General features: G+C 45.0%; 1 protein-coding gene across 1 annotated transcript in view; it reads left to right on the plus strand.

The window, feature by feature from the left end:
• The window catches only part of LOC144773339 (amine oxidase [flavin-containing] A-like), an 898284-nt gene that overhangs the window by 227319 nt on the left and 653929 nt on the right, over window positions 1-17036 (plus strand). The window contains exon 2 of the mRNA XM_078658305.1: window positions 12117-12211. Within this exon, the coding sequence (XP_078514431.1) occupies window positions 12117-12211 (95 nt within the window). The remainder of the gene's footprint in view (window positions 1-12116; window positions 12212-17036) is intronic.

Raw genomic sequence — 17036 nt, forward strand, 5'->3', positions numbered from 1 at the left:
AACACGTGAAGCATCTTTTGGCTACTCGAATAATGTGTGGTGCAATGGATAAGTTACACATCATGATCACTCATTAATTACTGACTTGGATGAGTGTGGGGAGAGGGTCTTAGGGCCACGTACATCAACCATAACTTTTGCGATTCGTAAATAGCGATTTTTAAGTAATCGCTACTTAGGAATTGCAAAATTGGATGCATCAAAACATTTGCAATAATTTAGCGATTTGTTATAACTCGCAATCGCAAATAGCAATTCCACTATTACCAACTCTCTATTAGCGAATCCGCTATTACTGAATCGCAAATAGCTATTTACCCATATTGTTGCATTTGGATGACATCGCAAACAGGAAGTGAATCTGGGATTGCTCACACCTGTTCACAGAAAGAGTCAGAGGAGGAGGTACACTGGTGGAGCTGAGCTGAAACAAGCTTTCTTGGGAGCAGAAACTGTGGGGAAAAAAAAACATGCCTGCAGAAATAAGGGAAAAGAAAGGTGAAGGGTGCAAAATAAAGCTTAAATTCCATGAAAAGGAACTGGAAATCCTCATTGAGGAAGTGGTGCTGAGACTCGATCAGCTTTTTAGAAAGCCGTCGGTTGCAGAGTAAGTTAAAAGGAAAATTTGGCTGGGAATCCAATCTAAGGTCAATTCAGTGGGTGTGACACAGCGCTCAATATCTGACCTGCGCAAGCACTGGTATGACCTGCGCAGCTGAGTGCTGCTGCTCGTAGCTTCATCCTCCATAGAGCGCTGCCATTGTGAAACAATCTGATGCTTTCTCGGACTGTTTAAGTAGTTTGCTGATGATTAGCACCTGATTTGTCCACTTTGAAATGGTTAACACCTGAGTAAATTTGTTCTTATTTAACAAATGCTAATTGCAATTTTTCACAGAATCGCTATTTTTAAATTTTTGTTGCATAGGTTATGGGATTCCCAATTTGCGATTACCTATTACGGAATCTCTAATTCTAATTCGGTATTAAGGTAATCGCTAAAGTTTGCGAATTTAAGGAGGATTCTACAAATATGCTTCATGCATTGCATTAGGCTATTTTGCGATTGCAAACGGTCTTTATTTTTGCGATTTGCAACGTTTGCGATCGCAAAATAGCTTGATAGATGTGCCCATAAGTTCCTGAGGCCAATGGTTGCGAGGGCAAACCTGGCTTATTAAGTAAAGGAAAATAAAATCTGCGTAACAGTTAGTACCCCAATTGGTACCGAATGTCTGAGTGAAAACCAGACGCAATAGGAAAACTAAAATGAAATCTGCCTACCAATGGAGGAGCCATTATTTGCAAAGCTAGTGCCCAAGATCAATGTTAAAGGCCATAATCCTTTTAGTCAATTATACAGAACTACCTTAGGTATCTTGGAACTGACTATGTCATGAACCTTATATTTTTTGTCTATAGGCATAAGACCAGGCAAAGTAGGAACCCTTATTTTACTCGTACTGGTTTAAGCATAAAGACATTTAAACCTAGAAAATGTTCATAGTTCTTTGAAGGGCTAGACGAACTGTCACAGCATTCAATATCTTTTAAATGGCCTATGAATCAAGACTGTATTTTCAGAGAAGCTTTTAAATGAAGATTACATGTGGAGAGCTATTACTTAACTTCTACTTTACACTAGAAGTTGTGTCATTTTTCAGCTGCATAATTTTATTATAACACTTTAGTTTTGTACAAAATGTGATGTATGCCTTGCAAGGCTTCATGAATTCTGAAGTGCCTCTTATTAGTCCCTTTGTGCATAACATCAATTTTTATATTTTTATTTTTTAGAGTGCTCGGCTACAGAGTGCATGCTGGCCCTGGATAGAATCTGCCCAATAATTGTTATGATTAAAGCTTCATGCTTAAAGGAATAGGAAACAATCAAGGATTGTGACCATAGGAGCACAACAAAGCTGATGTCCGTGTAGAGATAGATCCCTGTATGTAATTTTTATATGAGAACTCTGCTGTCCATAGTATTTAAACTCAACCAGATTGGAAAATGATGACAGAAATTGTTCATGAGTCTGATTGTGATGTACATTCTGATAGTGAGAATTAGGATTGCAGATGCATGATAAACATACTTTGAAGCCCGAATCACAAAATGGCAAACAGTGGTGGCTAAGGCGGAGGAGCGTCACCCTACTGCTTTTCGCAGTGTAAAAAAAGGAAAAATAAAATGATAATAACTACGTTATTATCATTTTATTTGTTCCTGCTGCTGCATCTTATAGGGCCGGGTGGATCTGCTCTGCTCTCGGAGCTGGCGGGAGCAGTGGTGGGCACTCTGTGAGTACGAAATGACTGATTGGCCAGCCCTCTTGGGCAGGCCAAACAGTCATGCGTACTTTGCATGTTCTCTACCCAGGCTGCAGGACATCCTTGGTGGAGAACATGCCTAGGCCCCATTCAACAACAACGATAAACTTTATTGTGCTTTAAAAATAAAACCATAAAAGTCGTACAAATATTAATATATCATCATTCAGGTTTAAAATTGACAAATATGGTAAGTCCCGGGTAATATAAACACAGGATAAAAATACATAATTTGCAGTATAGGAACTTAGTCACAGCTTGCCCTGAGTCTGACGGTGACCCGTAAAAAGTTAAGAGTGCACAAAACAGTATCACCAGAGAGAAGTTGTAAAAAATGAAATGCTGGTCTCACCCTCCTAAAGCCCATTTTTAAAGAATGGGGATAATAAATAGAAAGTATATAACATTAAAAAGTGCATCATGTCCTGAGTAGACTCACCGTCGTGGCCACAGGGCATGAGGCACTGACATCTGCGGGAGGTTTGGGGGTGTGCCAACAGGTAGTGAAAGAGGTCGAGCCGGAACCTCGTCAATAAAAAATGATCATAAGTGCTTTTAAGCCCTAGGAGATGTGGCTCGTGGTTGGCACGGTTTTCAGTATCATGTACTTTCGCACACTGGGCATACACAGCTCTCTTCCCTCTCTTTCACAATGAAGTATTCTCAAAAAGCACTCCTTGGCCCAAATAAGGTTCCTTTTACATGTACATTCAGGGTTTGTAAAAATTTCTACTCTGCCTAGCCTGGCGAGGCCGACTCTTATGTACTGGAGCCATCTGATATGTGAGACATGATTAAGAGAAAGACAATCCCATAGGACATCATTACTAAGTGATTTTCTCTTGCTTAGCTCAGATTTTAAGCCACAAAGCCAGGGGATGGAAGGCCAGTTCATCTGAGAGGAAAGACATCCCCAGTTTTTCATCGACAACATAAGACGGGATGCATTGCGGGACAGAAAGGACTCTTCGCAAGATAGAATTTTCTGCACTTTGCAGGACCCCTAGCTCAATGCGGCCCCATATCTCACTCCTGTTACTAACCTTTGAGATTCATTTTGCTTGGTAAATCTTCAAGAGTGCCCCTATTGGCTTTCCTCCCACTCTGCAGGCAAAGTTAGAGACCACTGTAGAGGCTTTCACTAGATACCCTGTCTTATGATTAAGCAAGGGGCACCAGCTCAAGGAGTCATCAAACACTACTCACAAGTAGGAGAAAACATTGGTCTTGGGTATTGATGAGCCTCCTAGTTTAAAAGTGGGCTTCTTTGCCTTACCTGGACCCACCTGCATAATGTAAGATTTGGCGTGGTTAACCAACAGGTCCAGGTCCTCCATAAATGAGGTGAAAGAGTTCAGAAGAAGTTGTAGGTCCCTTGCTGTACTCGCCAGGAGGACTGCATCGTCCGCATATAAGAAGACCAGCAGGCAATGATTGCCAACCTGGGGTCAGTCAGCTTTTGTTGCCAGGAGGGCTGTCTCTAGGGTTTTATTATATAGATTAAAAGGAAAGAGTGCTAGGATACATCCCTGACGCACCCTCCTCTTAATGTTAAACTGGTGGAACACTTTCAAGTCCTTTGAATAATGGACAAGCGCTCTGGAGTCTCGATGAAGATCCCCCAGGAAAAAAATAATATTGCAGGCAATGCCGATGGATGACATCAACTGCCATAGCTTGGACCTGTTAACACAGTTGAATGCTGAGGATAGGTCCATAAAGGCTCAGTAAATGGGGCAGGCATAAGCCACGATATACTTGTTTAGGACCAAATATAAATGTAAACACTGTTACACAGTGGAACGGGCAAGAATCATGTGACCCACTACCTTCACCACAGAGTCTAGGAGGGAAATGGGCCTGTAATAAGCGGTGCTGTCCCGATTACCCTTTTTAAATACCAAGACAATAGTTGGTAAAGCCTAAGAATCTGGGCGCCCAACCCAAACTGAAGCATTGAGAACAGCTGTAAGGACAGGCGCCCAGGTTTGTAAATGGGCAATGTAGAGGTCAGGAGGGATCCCGTCTGACCTAGGGGCCTTACTTTTAGACCGTCCCAAAATACCAGCTCTCAACTCGTGGATGGTGAACACGAGATACGCCTTGACTTCCACCATTGCCTGCCCCTCAGTTGACATAGTATACGACTGAAAGATACACTCGAAGCAATGTACCCATTGGGGAACAGCCATGACAACGCGGGGATTACCACGCAATGCCATTACAATGCGGGGATTACAACGAAAGTCGATACAACGACTTTCGCTGGAGGGCGCTGTTGGATAGGGAATAGTTTAATTTTCTATCCAACACCTTCCCTACTGTCAACGTGGGCAGTTGGAATAGAAAATTAAACTATTCCACTATCCAGCGCCCTCCAGCGAAAGTCGTTGTAACGACTTTCGTTGTAATCCCCGCGTTGTAATGGCACGCGTTTTAATACCACGCGTTGTCATGACATACAACCTACCCATTCATCCTCTGTGATATGGGCGTCCAATGAGTGAGCATTTTCTTCTGATAAAAGTGGACTGTTAATGATGGCCCAGAAATTAGAGCTGTTACGCAATGTACTTGCCTCCACTAAATCAGTCCAGGCCTCCTCCTTTAAGGTGGACTTGAAAGTTGCTAGCGCAGCCTTATATATTCTACGAAGACCTTTTACCACCACCAGATCTTGGGGCTTAACACTCAAGGCCTGACTCAGGTTCCTGGAAGCCTGGGAGCACGCAGAGTTAAACCATCTTGGGCCTAGTGACTCACGGCCCCCACCCGGGGCCCATAGTAATCTCCTTATAACAGTGAACATGGTTCCAAATGCACCCAAGATGTCTGAGGCACTTGCCTTGCCCATCAAGACAAGTGGCAAACTCCCTACAACACAGGTTTGTGAGGGACTCATGAAATAATTCTGGGGCAATACACCCCCATTTAATGCTCCTACTTGCCTCCACCACTTTGAGAGGGACACACCTCCCCCGCCCATCTTGGTGTGTCTGCGTACTCTGGACCATCCTGTTACATCACAAATGGGATTATTGTCGATACATTCGTTTGCCTGGATGAAAAAGTCAGTGACCAACGGAAAAGAATGGGGTAAATACAAAGGTAAAATCTATAAAGGTCTCACACCCTCTCCCAATAAAGGTGGGAGTGATATCGGTTTTCTCCGGGGCAGCTTGTTCATGACTGATCAAATTCAAGCAGGATGGAGTTAAGCTCATTGCCCTGGGGGGTATGTTCCGTGTGCAGGCCTGCTTGTCGTGCACAACCCTTTGCTCCCCATCCTCCGTGCCTGATGTCTCAACACATATGGATATTAAAATCCCCTGTTAAGAAGATGCGATGGCAACTCTGACCTTTCAAAATGCCACACCGTAGTGCTGACCTCAGCTACATTATGTTACCCTCGTGCTTGTGTGTAACTCCTGTGTTATAAAATTTTACCAGAAGGAGCTTGCTCTTACCACTAGACAACATCACATGTACATTGGGAGAGACATAAAGTGAGATAAGGGAGATACTGAGGACAGAGACCGAGACAAAGGTAATAAGCCCCCCCTTAGCTCTCCCCGACATAGACTGTATTGCTGGAATGAAGAGGGTTTTATAGCCATCCAGGTGGTAATTATTCTCTGTATCCCAAGTTTCCTGGAGGCATATCACATCAAAACTTTTCACAAGGGCCAACCATTCAGGATTCTCAATCTAGCTTGCCAGCCCCGCGATGTTCCAAAAAAGGAACTTGCACCCTCCGTTCCTACTCAATACCTGCTCCATGGGCGGGACATTGCCCTGTGGTACAGATACAACGGGGTCCGAGGGATCTACACAGCATCAATCACAATCTTCCAATGATCTCAAAGGAGCAAACCTATTTGTTGTGCTTACCCCAGTGATCCCCTCGGTATGGCCCCTATGGCACCCCTCAAAAAGCTGCTCACTTTGAAGCCCTGGTTGGAAATTTATTGGTCTGTAAAAGAAACCCAAATGGAGTGCCAGGATTGCTGAATTCCAACACCTATAATCAGACTGAACAACTGTACTTAAAATGCAATTTGCAATGATTGAAATATAAAAATTACCAATAATACATTCCCCCTGCCATGATTTCTTGGTGCTACCAACCCACTGTGTCCTGCGCACCATAAGAATTTGGTTTTCCACCCTAAGGTCAAGGACAATATTGGAGTTAAGCCAGTGCACCACCTTGTTCTTCAGCTGGAAAAAGTTTTCCTTAATCCCAGAATTGAGGCGCAGTAGGTTAGCTAACACCACAACAAGCGGGGTAGACTCAGGAGGAAGGTGAACAGAGCCCCCACTAAGAGATTGGTAATTAATGTCCCCAGTGGGCATGACATCAGATCCTTCCCACTTATCTTCAGGACAATACAAACAGCCTACTTTAACGCTCTGAGGTTGGTGGTTTTGAGAGGAGGCTGGTTACAAGGAATTCCCCCCCCTACGAAGATCAGTCCGGGTCGTGGTTGGTGCCGTTGTAACTGCTGCCACAAAACTTGGCTGCTGTGTAGCGGTAGGCACTAATCTACCTCCCACCCCGTGCCACTATCAGTGTGACAACAGATAGTGGTCGAAGTTGTAGGCTTTAAGGGAGGAAGATTTGTAGTGAGAGAGACGGGTTCTCTTTGCAAACAAGCTGTCAATTCAGAGAGGTTCTTTTCCAAAGCAGAGAGCCGGTGTAGGATCAGATCAAATTAGGTATCACGTGCTGACAGCAAGGCTGCTTGAAGCATGTCTAACGAAATTGCATCCAAGTTGGGCAATGCTGAGTGTGCAGCTGAAGTTGGCTGAAGTCCAGTTTTCTTACTGTGTTTACAGGGGCCCCTACCGAAGGGAGCTTACTCTTTGCGCCTCCTGAGCTCAAGCCGTTGCCAGGAAGCTTACCCAATACTGACCTAGAGGCTGGTATGTGTGCACTGTGAAGGGTGAAGATCATTGGTGAGAGTGGAACAGTACCCCCTGCCTGAACTGGCAACAGGTCTACCCGGTCTACTGGAGGGGGCAGTATCCGAATTTGAGTGCCAGCGTGTGGAGTGACTGAGGAAATCAATATGGGAGGGTGGGAAGGTGAACACGATAAACGTCTAACCACCAGTTCAATCTCCTTGTCCAGGACCCCGGCAGAGCGCTGCAGAAAACCGTCCATGGTGCTACCAGTATGCGGGGGCTCTTTACTTGTAGGTCAAGCCACTCCCCTACGCTTTCCCATTATTAGTGTGCTGAGTCCTTTAAGAACAAGGATGCTTGGGTCGGCCCTGCACCCACTCTGTACGAATAAGAGTTCTTTATGGACGGTGAAGTTGTTAATCTCAGCTCGATTCACAAAGGGACATACAAAACTTCAAGGCTGGATTGACACACGTTCCTTGAAGGTCCAATTCCTTATCCCCTTGTGTTACAAATACTCCAGATTTACAGCCAGCAAATAGATTGCACGGGTATTTGAGAATAGCACTAAATGAAGTTTTCTCCCTACCTGATCCTCCGCATCTGTTGTGAGAAGTGGTGTTCGAGCTGTAGCAAAAGCTGGAAGGTGGATGAGCCTGTTAAACAGAGGGCTAAGGACTGAAAGGGGATGAATAGGTGAGACCAAGAGGGTAGGCCCAGCCCTGCCTTCTCCAGTCTCGGACGGGCTCAGAAGGGCCAGCCCTTGGCCCTGGCTTCACCTGGGCGCTGCCCGGCACGCCCTCGCTCTTCCCACGCTGCAGGAGCCCTATGGGCTACTTGTGCACCTCCATGCATGTTCCCCAGTGCGTTGGTGGCGTGGCTGCTCTGCAGGCTGGATATTGTATTCCTCTGTCCCTGGACCTCTGAAGTGGGGGCAGGCAAAGCAGCAGGTCAGGAAAATCCAAAAATGTCTCACACGCTGCAGGAGCCCTACGGGCTACTTGTGGGCCTCCAGGCGCATTCCCCGGTGCGTTGGCGGCGTGGTGTGGCTGCTCTGCAGGCTGGTTTTTGTGGTCCTCTGTCCCGGACCTGTGAAGTGGCGGCAGGCAAAGCGGCAGGTCAGTAAAATGCAAAAACGACTCGTACACTGCGGGAGCCCTAAGGGCTACTTGTGCGCCTCCAGGTTCATTACCTGGCGCGTTGGCGGCGGGGCTTGGCCCTCTGCAGGCTGGGTATTGTGGTCCTCTGTCCCCAGACCTCTGAAGCGTTTGCAGGCTAAGCAGCAGGTCAGGAAAATGCAATACCTGCTACAGCACTGATGGAGACCTTTGGTCAACTTGTGTGCCTCCAGGAGCGAACCCCAGTGCATTGGCAGCGTGGGGTGGCCACTCTGCAGGCTGGGTATTGTGGTCCTCTGTCCCTGGGCCTCTGAAGTGGTGGCAGGCAAAGCGGCAGGTCAGGAAAATGCCCTCTTGGTCCTGCCAAACAGTCATTCGTACTTTGCATATTCTCTAACCGGGCTGCATGACAGCCTGGGTGGAGAACATGCCCTGGCTGAGCACCGAAATACGGCACTCAGACCATGTGATTAGCTAGGGAGAGCCCGGTTGCTTTCCCTCTTCCTATTTGCACAGAAGAAGCCAGGAAGAGGATGATGGAGAGGTAACGGTTGGTCGGCTGGCTGGCAGGTAAGTGATTTTTTTTTTACCGCTCCTCCTCTCCCCTTCAAGCCCCACTGCTGCTTCCCAGGAGCAGCTATGACTGCTAGCACAGATGTGCTGGTTGGTATGTCATGACATCCAGGGCAGGTGAAGCCATGGCGGAGTCAGCATGGCAACACCTTTCAAAGCTGGAAATATATTGCTGGGAAAAATTATACTTGGGAGATATTCATAAGGGGAACAATCTGCAGGAAGGTATAGGATCTTATTTAAAATTCGGCAGACTAGGTCATTCACCTTCACTCTTTTTAGAGTCAGGCATCAGGATTCTGCTAGTGGAGCCTCCACTGGCTCTGCCTGTGGAAACCTTTCACTGAAGTCCCGAATGACTGTGCATTGCATCAAAAAACCCAAGACCTCTTTGGAGCAGACGTTCTATAAAACTTTTCTCCCCACTTTGGGACGACCAGGCAAAACCTGACAGCCCAAACAGGAAGACAAATAAATAATCCCCATGTGCTGTGAGAAAACTCCTAGTGTGTCTGGCACTTATTTTTTGATTATCAAAATCAAACTCCTGATCTTTGTTCTTGAAAAACTATGGGGTATATTCTCAAGAACATGTGATCACCATTGCAAAAGTGACTTAACACAACTCCCACCATCGCAGTCCATCTCGGGAAAATTACGCAGTGTTAACATAGCATTCTCAACACGGAGGTACCATGCTATAGTCACCAGATAACGTGTCAACTGACCGTGCATAAATCAACGCCACGCCTCAAAAATGCAAAACGCAATGAATTCTGCCATTAGGCCAATTGCGGTACAAGAAGCATCGAAAATCAGCACCTGGCCTGCAAATCTCATGCGTCTGGCGGGAAAATGCACCAGAAAAGCAGAGTAAATAAACGGTGAGACGACAGCGTGCGAGCACAACCGCACAGCTGTGATGCAGAACAAATTACCATTGTCCAAATCAGATTGGCATTTCCCCACAAACAGCCACAATGCACATCGACATGCATTCAGTATGTAACCTGCGCCAAGGCAGAAACAAACATGGAACACACTGTGAAACCCCCTCACAATGCAGAGGGACAAACAACCCCCCCTGTACACCGACCTGCCATGTCCATGACCAAACAAGAATGAAAGCACGGACTAATGTAGGGGCAGGGACTCCCCTTGAGTCACAGGGTGCATCCCTGCATCATGGCTGCGCATATCAGAGCACAAAAGAGTCCCTGTCGTCACCTGTAGGCCACAAATGACAGCCAAAATGGAATGATGTGGGACACATGTGAAACGCAGAAGAGTGGGATTACGTAACGACTGTGACACACAGAACTGGCAGTCAGAATACGTGACACCATAAACAGCCCCACTGCACAGAGGTGACACACCCACCATCCATCAACAGATCCCTCAATTGACAGTACAACATGTCGCACCCACACTTGCCTGAGTGAAGTGCCTGTACAGATGAGTGATACAGAATATAATGGGCAACCCAAAGTACCCTTGAGGGCTTGGGCAAGATAAATGATAGAGTGGAGGTGCCATCAAGGGATTTATTTGCGTCTGATTAGGGTATTGATATATTAGATAGATAAGGTCCAAATCAATGGTGACCTGGGGTGGTGATAAATTCCAAGAATTCAATACTAGATATAGAGATCTTCACTTTTTCACAAATTGATTCCAATTATAAATATACCACAAAACACATATTATTAAAAACGAACTGAGAGAGGGTGTATATAGAAAAATATTCGACTTTCTCTTATTCAAAAAAGGGGGGTTACTTTTACATACATTCAATGAGCAATGTGACAGAGAGGTAACATTCATAGAGAAAGACCTTCACTGTAACATTTCTAGACACCTTTCTTCCTAATATAAATAGAAGACAAATTGTAAAAGAGAAGGTGTTGGTCGACGTTTCGGTCTCTACGTTGCCATACACGAAACCATCTTCAGGACAATAATATTTGTTAACGATGACCCCTTAATGTGCCAGTAGGGGAACTATTAGTAATATTGTCTTTCAACTCGGTGTTGCATCGACTTAAGTACGTAGATGAGGCACAGGAATTGCACCATCAAAACAGGGTTTCACACACTGTCACTAATTCGTGTTCGTGCGTGAACATCAATCTCATTATTGTTTGTTGAGACAGCGGCACTTCAATGAAATAAAATTCGGGCAGTCACACACTGCCCACATTTTATTTCATTGAAGTGCCGCTGTCTCAACTCCAATTCCCGTGCCTCATCTACGTACTTAAGTCGATGCAACACAGAGTGGAAAGACATGTACCCCTTCGACCGACCACACACACGGGGACATGCCACATGGCAACATTGTCAATTGCTTGATGGGTGGTGCCGACACTACAACAGTGACACACGCATCAGCCCCATCCTTGGAAAGGCCCACACTGAACCAGACCCAGAGATACGTGTGGAGGAGCCACACCCCTACACAGTACTGGTATACGCCTATCCACCCTGCTTATGCTCACATGCAGATACAACAGGGTTACATCTCCCAGGTCTACACCACTGGCTGTGGTGACATGGTTGCGTACACTGTTCACCAGCGGTGTATGTGGACATGGATATGCCTGTGGTCTGCATACTGCAGTCTGGCCAGCACATCCATGCCACACTTGGCATTGTGTACCTGCTTATTGATGGGTCACTTTCCTACTTCGAACATGCCTGGTTCCCACCTCTCCCCACAATCTGCTATTGTGTAGATGAGGTGCCATGCAGTTCATGGCTTGTGTAAATGGCTAGCACCGGTTATCACAGTAAGTTGTGCTGTTGTGTCTGGTAGGTGGGCATGTTGTTTGGCATGTTGTTTGTGAGTTTGTGACATGTGCTTTGCCAGGGTTGTGAGATGCATGATTGTGGAGTTGAGGTGTGTGGTGTGTTCATTTTGTGCTTTCCAACGAGGACTGCATTTCCGTAGGTGCCTATATCATTTGTGGTGCACCTCTATTTGTATTATTAAAGTTATTTTGCTTTACATTTTTCCAGCAATGAGAAATATTGAGTAACAATTTGAAGGAAGTCTACATATTTGAACAGCTTCACTTGCCTCCTAGTAGTGAATAATGCGTTTTCAGAGTGGGCTTAATTGCATTATCTTTTTTCCTTACCAAGGCCATGTATGCTGAAATGTAATTTTTCCTTTTTATCTCCTAGGACTATGTGCAGCAAAACTGCTGGATGAATCCGGACTGAGTGTTGTGGTCCTGGAGGCGCGTGACCGAGTTGGTGGGAGAACTTTCACGATTAGGGTAAGGGCCTTTGTACTGATTACTTTGTCACCTACAGCAAAGAAACCTGATTTACACTTCTGCTCCATTGTAAATTATATATTCTTATATATTCTTTTATGGAATTTAACATTCTGTGCCTAAATAGCAGCTTACTACTTCTAGTATAGCCTCCTCTGCTCTGGGGAGCTTGCCTCCCCTAGTCGTATTTCCGCTGACATTTTGGTCTCTCTTATACAGCCAGGAACTTTAGAGTGAATTTAAACTCCAGCATATATCTGGAGACGTTCATTCCCACCACTGCCTCTAATGTGAAGCACCTAGTAAAGATCATCAGAAAGATACTGCCATGTCCTAAATTAATACCTGGTTCCGGAATGTCACTTACAATTGTAGCTTCCCTTTAGTGTACATCCTGCAGTATTCATACACCTCACTAGTCAAAGATATCCATTTAATGTGTAAACACATTCCATCCTCCCCAGTCACCTCCCAAACCAGCTCTGCCAACCACCAAGCCTAGTTGTTCCTAAATCACTGTGCTCTTCCTCTCAGCAGCTCTTTACTGTACTATCACACCACCATTAGATCAGGCCCTCTCCTTGTAAAGGCAGTTTTCTCTCTTCCCACAGGAATTCCCATGGCAACGTGCATTATGTGTCTAGCCATGGTATGTGGTCTTCCAGAGCTTGTGTGGGAAGGGGCATCCATATGTTTGGCGTTATACAAACCGCCTACCTTTGCACGCGCTCTGATGAGTCCATTGTGGCTTGAAGAGCAGTAATTGTGTTCCCAGGTAAGGGTTACTTCACTATGACTGATAGTCATAGTTAGCACTATCTTGGTTAGTACAGGGAGGTAGATGAGCATTATAAGACATGATTGAATGGGATTCATTGTTGCTGCCAGAGGACTATTGGCATCTGGATGCATGTGGAAGACCTATTAATTAGAGCCAAAATGCAGATTACCCTTTATACTGGTAGTGGTGATAACCCAAGATAAGGACAGTTCAAGGGTATATTAAATCCAGATGGTGCTTAAACCCAATAAATGTGAGGATAGTAGTAGTACTGGAAAGTGCATTGTACAGCCTGCTTTATGGAATTCATGGCTTTGATACCTATGCTCGAATCAGATCTCACAAAATTCAGAAAAAATCTTAGTATGTAGCTCTCTAAAAGTTTTTATCATTGAGCTCACTCCTTTGTCTGCTTTTTCCTGAGCACCAAAAAACCGATGGTGAACATGCATCAAAACCGACTAACATAGCATCTTACACCAGTGGTGGTATTTACATAAAATGAACAGATCAGGAACGCATCTCATTTTCATTGCTGAGTCTATTTAAGTGTTGTCGTGTGCTTGACTCCTCGGCCCACCATGAGCGTTGCTCCTTTGTTGTGAATGGAGATTTCTTTTAATAATTTTAAACTTCCTTGTTGACACTTTGACTCATTTCCGGTGGAAGGAGGTTGCCACTCTAGTGCCCCAACCACCTCCATTTAAGGGATGCTACAAGTGACGCGCAATGGACGCGCGCAGAGGACGCACGCAGCGGGTGCGCCAGTGGCGCTCCAAAGGCAAGCCTGTCTGCCCCCGTCCACTCCAGGACAGTGCCAGAAGCCAAGACCCCTGGTCGGGTCATCATAGAGTTGAAGACCGTAAGTAAGATCAAGGGATTACTTGATCTTAGAAATAGTAATACATTATCTTGTCAACCCTCTACCATCAGTTGAAGGTCCTTTCTCGTGCAGACACTGTCATTACCAGAGCAATGCTGTTGATACAAAGCGGATCTGGGTAACATCTGATCATTCATTATTAAATAAGGCTCCTTATTGTACAAATCCGGCCCCTTCGCTGTATGGGACACATTCCACAATCAGAAACCAGAGAAAATCGAAAAATATACTATGTAATGTTCATTCCTTACCCATTCTTTCTACTGAAATTTGGGATTTACTCTCCTCAACACAGCCTGAATTGGGGTTTTTAATAGAAACCTGGCTCAAACCCCACTCTACGCCCTCTATCGCCTTGGCTATACCAGAGGGCTATAAGCTTATTAGAATGGACAGACCAGCTAAGGTGGGGGGAGGGATTGCCATCATATATAAAGATAGTATTAATGTCTTTGTTCTGGACGAATACTGTGATTCAAAGATGGAGGCTCTCATTTTCAGAATTGGCTTGTCAGCTCAAGTCAGTTGGAAGGGGTCCTTGGTTTATCGGCCTCCTGGTCCCTTAGCAGACCTTTCAAACCTACTTACCGAACTCATAGCCCCTCGTGTACTTGCCAGCACTAACTTCCTATTATTAGGTGATTTTAACATTCACAGTGAATGTTCCAATAATATGTAGTCATTAGCCTTTTTGAGTGACCTTGCACTTCTAGACTTCAACAAATTGAATGAAGGTCCCACCCATACGGCTGGCCATACATTAGATATTATTTTATCCAATTCCCCCAATATACAGTGTGAGCCACCATTGCAACTTACATGGACTGACCATGCCCTAATTGAGTTTGCTATTAAAAGTCATAAAGTAGAACACAAGGGTCAACATCAAGATACTGGTATGACCCTCAGGCAATGACAGAAGGTTTCTCCAGAGAACTTTCAAGTTTCTCTGAGAGTACCTCGAAACAAACTTTCAGATAGTCTAGAAGAAGCACTAACGAACTACAACCTAAAGCACTAACTCAAACCATTGATCATCTTGCACCAGTGAAACGCTCCCCTACTTATCCAAGACGCCAGCAAGCTATCTGGTACACCCCTCTGCTACCTACAGAAAAAAATATGTAGGAAGCATGAGAGGAAATGGCCTATCAATCACAAGGAAAGTGATAAAACCTAGTTTTTAGCCTCTATGTCAAGATACCATAATAGTATCAAGCTCGCACATAGGAATCACATTTCAACCCAACTTACATTGGCTGGTAATGCGCCGATAGTTTTATGTAACATTCTTCAGTCATTTATAAAACCTAAGGCTTGTGAAAATGCAGAGGCTCCCACACAAATACTCTGCAATAATGTTGCAACGTACTTCTCACAAAAAATCGAATCAATTTACGATAGTATTGTCTCTTTGGGTAGCTTACATCAATTGCCTATGAAAATAGATGCACCAGTATTGACTTCTTCTATGTTACTTGCGAATTTCCCCACACTTAGCATCACAGATGTAGAGGCTCTAATGCACCAAATGAAGCCTTGCTCTCCCTGCGACTTAATCCCTGCTAGAATAGTTAGCACTCTTATTCCTCAACTCGCTCCACTGTTTCAACATCTTTTGAACCTATCATTAAAAGAAGGCTATGTTCCATCGAAATGGAAAGCAGCACAGATAATGCCTATTCGAAATAACACAAAGGCCCTCTCACTGACCTGACCAATCTCCGTTCCATCTCACTTTTGTCATTTCTGAGTAAAGTACTAGAGAGATATGCCAACAAACATCTCTCTAGCTATGTCGAATCCTCAGGCGGCCTAGACTCTTCTCAGTCAGGCTTTAGGCCCAAATAAAGCACCGAATCAGCCCTGCTATTCGTCACAGACAACATCCGAATGGCCCTTGATAAGGGCCACTCCATGATTCTGGTGCTATTGGACCTATTGGCCGCATTCAACACTGTTTCCCATCAAATACTACTCAAAAGGCTGAAGGGAATGGGACTAAGGGACCCTGCCTTTCGCTGGATGGCAAGCTTTCTATCTGGTCGGACTCAGACGGTTAATCTAGGCCCGTATCGTTTGGCACCCATGGAACTCACCAAGGGAATCCCACAGGGCTCCTGTCTGAGCCTGACTCTATTTAATATCTATGTGGCTCCCTTGGCTAATGTTCTAAGGAAACATGGGTTCAGTCCTATATCATATGCCAACGATAAGCAGCTGCTCTTTCCCTTCAATGAACTCACTCCTACCATCCAGGAGACCTTCTCTCTGGGCATGAATGCCATCTCACAATGGATGAGGAGTCATTTTCTTAAATGTAATGTCGGGAAAACCGAGCTCCTACTTTTTGGGGAGGCTCCCATGTTTTGGTCCCCTAATTGGTGGCCTCTCAATCTTTGAAAGCCTCCTGTCCAAAAAACTTCTGTTAAAAACCTGGGAGTTCAGTTAAACCAAGCTCTCACCTTCAAAGAGCTGGCCAGACAGTTGGTACATGTTTCCATACTCTGGGCCTACTCCGACGAGTCTATCCGCTACTTCCAAACTCTGTTCGAAAGACTCTGATTCTGGCACTTATACTGAGTCACCTAGACTATTGCAATTGTTTGTTGTTTTCTGCTAATGAAACTTCAATCAACAAACTACAAGTGGTCCTGAACACGGGGGCACAACTGGTCTTGAACATGCCGCCTAGATCAGCTACCCGCCCTCTTCTTTTAATACTCCATTGGCTACCAATACACCAACGGATACAATTCAAGTTTTTTTGTACCCTTCACAAAGCATTGCTCAATCTTGGCCCCAGTTATCTGTCAGAAAAGTTCACTCTCTATCTCCCCACAAGAGCCCTGCATTCCAGTCCTAAACATCTGCTGATGGTTCCCAGAATTAGGAGAGTGCGATTAGGGGGTAAATCTCTCTCATACCTCGGATCGAAACACTGGAACGACCTTCCCCTTCAACTAAGAGAATGTTCGAATCATCTTGTTTTTAGGAATGTACTCAAAACCACTGTTTTGTTTCTAAAAATTCATAGTCTCCACACGAACAGTTGATATGCCTCCACAAAAGCGCAGAGATACTTCTCGGAGTCGATTCTGGCGCTATTCAAATCTTTAAATAAGTAAGTATATACATAAATAAGTGTGACACAGCTCACC

Source organism: Lissotriton helveticus, chromosome 8 (genome assembly GCF_964261635.1).
Source record: "Lissotriton helveticus chromosome 8, aLisHel1.1, whole genome shotgun sequence".
Lineage (NCBI taxonomy): Eukaryota > Metazoa > Chordata > Amphibia > Caudata > Salamandridae > Lissotriton > Lissotriton helveticus.